This window comes from Haplochromis burtoni, unplaced genomic scaffold (assembly GCF_018398535.1).
Source record: "Haplochromis burtoni strain Fernald_Lab_line unplaced genomic scaffold, NCSU_Asbu1 Contig_158, whole genome shotgun sequence".
In the NCBI taxonomy this organism is placed as follows: domain Eukaryota; kingdom Metazoa; phylum Chordata; class Actinopteri; order Cichliformes; family Cichlidae; genus Haplochromis; species Haplochromis burtoni.
The window spans coordinates 1,274,958-1,281,969 of record NW_024582519.1 but is presented as its reverse complement, the minus strand read 5'-3'; the positions used below and the strand labels follow the sequence as shown (position 1 = coordinate 1,281,969).

General features: G+C 42.4%; 1 protein-coding gene across 2 annotated transcripts in view; it reads left to right on the top strand.

Moving 5' to 3' along the window:
• Positions 1-5,006, top strand: part of usp38 (ubiquitin specific peptidase 38) — a gene marked incomplete at its 3' end in the record, with an annotated part of 8,978 nt that extends 3,972 nt beyond the window's left edge. For both annotated transcript variants that reach the window (XM_005932321.3, XM_005932322.3), the window contains 9 exon segments: positions 523-658; positions 1,019-1,148; positions 1,297-1,398; positions 1,801-1,959; positions 2,151-2,341; positions 2,430-2,523; positions 2,627-2,733; positions 2,928-4,260; positions 4,872-5,006. In XM_005932321.3, the coding sequence (XP_005932383.2) occupies positions 523-658; positions 1,019-1,148; positions 1,297-1,398; positions 1,801-1,959; positions 2,151-2,341; positions 2,430-2,523; positions 2,627-2,733; positions 2,928-4,260; positions 4,872-5,006 (2,387 nt within the window).
• Positions 5,007-7,012: the final 2,006 nt, after the last annotated feature.

The following is a 7,012-nucleotide window of genomic DNA, read 5'->3' as shown; positions in this document are numbered from 1 at the left end:
CACACACACACACACACACACACACACACACACACACACACACACACACACACACAGTCTTTTTTTCTTGGGCAGTTTCACTCTTCTAATAGTTGAGAGAGTTTCAGCTGAAGTCAAAGTTGCAGTAGCTGATGCTAAATGTTATTGATGTTCTGGGTTTGAAGCAGGAAATTGTTTCAAATATTATATGGACAGTATGTGTTTGAGCTCTGTGAGCAGATCCGCTTTGGATTGAAAGGTCCCTCGGCCTCCATTTTATTGATATTGTTCAGGCGAACAGTGCCCCTGGAATGCTTTCCTAATATCCGCAGAGCATCCCCCCTCTTCATAGAGGATGCATAAAGCACCATAGATGATTGTGATCGTGTTTTCATGATGATAAACCTCTACTTTCATATTGTTCAACCTTAGTGTTTGTTTCTTTTTCTATTTTCTCTTACAGACTGTAAGTGTGATTTGTATCCCAACACGTGTCCGCTGGAACACAAAGAAAAACTAACATTATGTATTTGATTATCGCAGACCCTTCCTTTGACCCAGCCATTGCACTGGCCAGCCTGGTCCAGCATATCCCTGTCCAGATGATCACAGTGCTTATCAAGAGCCTCACCACAGACCAGAACGTCAGAGACGCAAACATGACTAAAGCACTCTGCAGGTGAAATTGCACACTGAGCTATTTGAGTTCAAAAGAAGTGCCACAGTATTTAAATACAAGAATAGAATAATCCTTTAATTGTCCCACAAGGGGAAATTTGGTTGTAACAGCAGCCAGAAAGACACATACAAACAAACAGGACACAGAACAGAAACATACACAATTTTTCTTACATATTTACATATGGACAATGGTTACTATAAACAGAGTACTGTACAACTGGAGAAGTACAGTTTTTAGGATGCATGTATAAATGGCTTGAACATTATCTTAACTGAAAATCTGTGGATCTATTTAATAAGAGTGGGTGGGTTTGTTCCAGTCATTTGCTGTTAACATATCCTTTTTCTGTCCATCTAGGATGATTGACTGGTTATCTTGGCCTCTTGCCCAACATGTAGATACCTGGGTCATCGCTCTGCTGAAAGGCCTGGCTGCTGTTCAGAAGTTCACTATCCTCATAGATGTCACTCTGCTTAAAATTGAACTGGTTTGTAATTGGAACTCTTCAATGAGTTTCTAATAGATGGAAGTTGTGTGCATTTTACTGAAGCACCTCTATAAATAAACATGTTCGCAACAGATGATTTTTTTTATTTATTTACTTTTTTTTTTTTTTTTTTAAACTCCACCCATAGGTATTCAGTCGTCTGTGGTACCCCATTGTGCGTCAGGGGGCGCTGGCCGTGCTCTCTCACATGCTGCTGAGTTTCCAGCACTCTCCCGAGGCCTTCCATTTGGTAAGGGGGTCTCTTGTGTCCTCACAGCCCATTTCCCTCTCGTATGGCCACTTTATTGGTTTTCTCATTTTCGTCTCTTCTGGCTTAAATTACTTCAAAGCTGCATAGACGTCTTTTCCCAGAACTCTGGGCTTGGCACCACACTCTCACTAATGATGTGTGAAGCACTTAAATGCAGAGCAATAGCCCTTGAATTGGCCAATTTCATTAGATTCTAAAAACATGAATAGGCTCAAAAATACTCTGCAAATGAGACCTCTGTGGGGTTTCTGATGTGCAACCACCCCGTGGCTCACCGCACCACAGATATTTATGATTAATGTTAGCTGTACCTTCTGCTGTTTTCAGCGCTACAGTGTAGTCAACATTTTTCTCTTCTCTTTATTCCCTTCTCTCTCTTAGGTTGTTCCACATGTAGTAGATCTAGTTCAGTCCTTAAGGACAGATGGGCTTCCCACTAGCAAAGCGTTCCTGCTGCAGTTCACTGAGCTCATACACTGCATGATGTATCAGTACTCTGGCTTCCCTGACCTTTATGACAACATACTGGAGGCCATCAAGGTAACCAAGTGGGGAGACCACTTCTTTCTGTAGTTGGATATTTCAACGATAACAAAACACATCAGGTCCATGTTTTATTTATTTGGATCATTATAAATGAAACATGATATGCAATGAGGAGCTTCAGTTAGACTTTCTGTTACTTTTACTTTGCATTTTTACTGTGTTAAAAACGTCTCTTTTCTTTTCAGGATCTACCAAAATCTGCAGAAGAGAAGATCAAGCTGGTGTTGAATCAAAGTGCCTGGACGTCTCAGTCCAACTCGTTTGCCTCTGGTCTGCTGAGGCAAGCTAAGTCTGAGACGGGCAAAACAGGCTTAGTCAACTTGGGGAACACCTGCTACATGAACAGCATCATCCAGACCCTTTTTATGGCCACAGAGTGAGTCTTTTACACATAAAATCTGTAAAAGCAGGTGTTCTTGTTGTGAAATGAAATATGAAACCAACTTTTCTTTCTCTTTCTTCAGTTTCAGGAGGCATGTTTTATCATTGCATCTAAACGGTTCCAACACACTAATGAAAAAGCTTCAGCTTCTCTTTGCTTTCCTCGCACACACTCAGGTTAGTGTTGCCCTGTTAAGTAGCAATTACAAGCATTGTTAGTGGAGAACTACAGCAGCAGATATTAACGTGTTTCATTCATTTGTGTTTATCTGTCCTACAGAGGGCGGCCTATGCTCCCAGAAACTTCTTGGAAGCGTCTCGCCCCCCCTGGTTCAACGTGGGTTCTCAGCAGGACTGTTCAGAGTACCTCAGATTTCTTTTAGACAGGTATTTTAAATTAATAGCTTGTCAATCATTTGCATTACTGAAAGCGGAATGGAATAAATGTTAATGAATATAAAGCATTGTGAGTGCTAACTGCGTATGAATACTGTTTATAAACTGTGTTTAAACAAAGACATAGCCGTTGCACTAATTTGTTTGATTTTTCAATAAAAAGCTGAGTGTTTTCTGATCCCAAGGTTACACGAGGAGGAGAAAACCCTTCAGGCACTGGATTCAGCTGAACCAAAAGCTGCCTCCCCAGCTGACACGAGCTCCAAAGACCCTGCAACAACGTCTGCTCAGGAAGACAATGAACAGACCATTTTGCCTCTAGCAGAGGCCAAACCTGGAGATGACACAAGGACTTTGATAGAAAAGATGTTTGGAGGGAAGCTAATCACGAGCATTTGCTGTATGCTGTGCAACTGCATCTCTGAGAAAGAAGAACCTTTTACAGACCTCTCTTTGGCCTTTTGTCCAGGTACCACTTTACAGGATGGCCCTCAAACACAAAGGCAATCAGAAGAGCCCAAAGCTCTCTGTCAGGGATCTGTCAATGGTGGCAGCGAAGCTCCTGAGCCAAGCTCGGCCAAAGCTCCAGCTAGCAATGCCCATTTTGTGCCAGTAACAAATGAGCCTCCTCTCTCCGTGCCTGACCTGGTGAATTATTTTCTGGCTCCGGAAATCCTCGACGGAGACAATGCCTATTTCTGCGAGAAGTGTAGCTCCCTCCAGCGGGCAGAGAAGACCATTAAAGTGGTGTCTGCCCCTGAATACTTGATTCTCACTCTGCTGCGATTTTCATATGACGCCAAATGCCATGTCCGTAGGAAGATTCTTGATAATGTCACCATCCCACCGCTGATCAGACTTCCTGTACATGACCCTTCCGTACCTACACAGTGTTCTTCTTCAACCTCGTCTCCTTTGCAAGTGGATTCTCCTGAGAGCAGCGAGAATCTGGCCAAGAAACTCAAATCATCGCAACACGATGAGGAAGAGGAGAAGGCAAGGATAGATGGAGCAGAGGAGATGAGCAGGGCGATTCAGTCGGTCCCCTATGTCCTCAGCTCGGTCGTAATACATTCTGGTATATCGTCAGAGAGCGGCCACTATTACTCTTATGGTCGTAATATTAATGGAACAGATGGGGCACAGCATCCAGACAACCAGTACAGCATCAAAGAGGATTTAGGGAACGCCCAGGCCGAGTCCAACCTCTACACCTGCTCAGCTCCCTCGCTTCCACGTGGACAAAACGAAACGCTGCCTAATAGTAGCCAGGAGGCAAAAGATTGGCTGCTCTTCAATGATAGCAGAGTAACGTTCACATCTTTCCAATCAGTGCAAAACATTACTAATCGCTTCCCCAAGGACACCGCTTATGTGCTCATGTACAGGAAACAGGAGCTACCAGGGCAAAGCTTAAATGGGGGACTAATGGCAAATGGAATGAGACTGAGTGCCGAGCCTCCTCTGCAGAAAGAACTACTGGATGCTATTATCAAAGACAACAAGCTCTATTTACAGGTACGTTGGGTTGAACACATGAAATGCACTTCCATATACTGGTGTTCAGTTACCCTTTAAAACTGTCACTGCCTATAAAATCAAGTGTGAAGCGATTAGCTCGTATTAAATCTGTGGTTTAAGAACTCTGAGGGTATTTGGATAGAAATGGTGCTTATTTTGCCTGTTTTACACAAACATGACTTAAAGCCTCATTAACACTAACACTTCTAAGAATCGAGGTTATAAAAGTCAGAGAGTCACCGAGGTGGAAAGAGGTGAAGGGAAAGCAGGCCGTGCTTTTACGGATAACTTGGAGATGTAGTGTGTAGGAGTTTTTTATTTGAACTGCACATCTGAACTGTCCTGTTACAAGATGTGAAGAGTAATTTCACGAGTCATTGAACTGTGCTCCATCGAGTTGACATTCCACCACACTTTTTTTTTTCATTACAACTGCAGTAAATCTCCTCTAGGGGGTGCTATAATTACATGCAGCGAAAGCTCTGATGGACTTTCAAGCACACGCAAACTAGCGTTGCTTCTTTGTCACAGCAAAGTTGAGTGCTGTTTAAGCTTAAATATAATCTCGCTTGGAAATAACACTTCTCTCCCCTGCTTGCTGTCGTTAGGAGCAGGAGCTCAGCGCTCGGACCCAGGCTCTTCAGGCCCCATCATCCTCCTGCTCATTCAGGCCCAACGGTTCAGATGACAATAACCCACCGGGGAGCTGCGGTCCATCTGGAGGAGGAGGAGGAGGAGGAGGAGGAGGCGGAGGCTTCAATACTATTAGTAGACTGGTCTTCTGAAAGAGAGAGAGAGGCATAAAAATGCTGCAGGAAATCCAGATGAACTGGTGCTAAGGGAGTTCTGGGCTCATCCCACAGGACGCTGAATCTTCTCACTATGTATAGCAAAGGAGGAGCACTGAAATGATCTAGCAACACACATCAAAACTGGCTCTGATTCTTCATTTGATTTTCTTTAAATCTAAAAGTTTTGGTTAGTCCTCATCTATGATTTTTCTTTATTTATTTTTGTGATTTGAAAACATTGTAATCTCCTGTTAATCCTACAAATGTCAAAACTCGGGGTGGCTATTACTCACTGGTGCAAATATATTTCTGTCTCAAATGAAAGAATTTTGGCAGGATATGATTCAATATTATACAAACGACTTCAGATTAATCTTCTAATAAACAGACAGAAGGCATTCATCTGTTGGAAATACAGATTTGTTTAATTTTTATTTATCATACTTTAAGTTTTTACTTGCAGCTTATTGTGAGCTGTGGTATTTTATTATTGGGGATATTGTGCCTGGGATCTGTACTCTGTTTCATACAAGACATGCAATAAATGTACATATGACTTCAAATAAAAGAACTTCAAATTGATTACAGTATTGACTTGTGTGTATCTATATGTGTATCTATATAGATACACGTGTGTGTGTGTGTGTGTAGCTGGTTTATCTCTCCTGCCTTCTCTCTGGTGTACCTCCTCAACGGCTGGCCAAGGCTGTTTGAGTCTTGCTTGGCAGTTTCCAACGCCTCTAGGTATGGACAGCTGTCTGATTTCTTAGGCCACCTTCTTGTGTCGCACCTTTCTGCAACTCCTGTTAGTTGCTAACCTCCCTCCGTGCTACATTTGATTTGCCCTCTAGCCTCCTTCTCCATGGAGGGTACTCCCTTGTGGCTGTTCAACTTGTAGCCAACATCTCATGATACACTGCTTATTATAATAATATATTAGGGTAAGATATGTATATATAAATTATATATTATATATATGTATGTCTGTATTTATATATCTATTAAGTATACATAATACTACATATACAATATAGTAGTACATGATATATAGTACGTTGCACCTAGATAATGATACATGTTGCTATATTCATGTTATGATAATATGAATATATATTGGGGTGCAACGATACACAAAATTCACGGTTCGGTTCGATACTTTGGTGTCACGGTTCGATATTTTTTCGATACAAAAAAAAATGTTCATGCCTTTTTAATTTGTCATTTATTAAATTTTCACGGCACATTCCGCACCACATCTCTGTGCGTTCATCATTTGTTTGAAGCCAGCTCACCTCCTGCAACTACTTTTCCGAGAATACGTGCTTCTTTTGTGGTTCGGACTCCTTCTGACATTTCTTTGGAGGTGGAGGAACACCAAAGTAATTGCTTAAAGGAGCTTCTTCGACATCTTTAAGAGTTCTAAACAAATGTCTGTCCTCCTCCAGAAAATCTTATGTATGCAAACACGCGTTGCAACTTCTTTCTTGTGCGTTTTTTATTTTGACAGCGAATGCGCACCTGCGGACCACTTATGTGCAGCCCTGGTTATTTAGCTCAGTCATATTGCAGCCACAGAAATTCTTTGTCCATGAAACCATAAAGCTGCACTTTCTTTTTGCCTTATAGTCTGATTTGTCATAACTTTTCCGTTTTGTGGTAAGCTTTTCTTTGGCTGTCACTTCTTCACCCTGACCTGTCTTATTTGGCTCAGCAGAACTAAAATATTGTGGCGAGCTCAGACAAGGAGGAGACGGAGGTGTCGTTTGGTCTTGCTTCCCGTGAGCTAGCCAGGGAGCACAGCCGTTTATTGACATCTGCAGAAGAACACTGCCGCTAGCTAACTGCTCAGCGCGGCAACCGCACAGCAACAACAACAACACACAGGGCGCCCTCTGACCCCGGAAGGACACACCGTCGCAGCGAGAAGGCGTCACCCGTCACTATGGCAACATAAACAA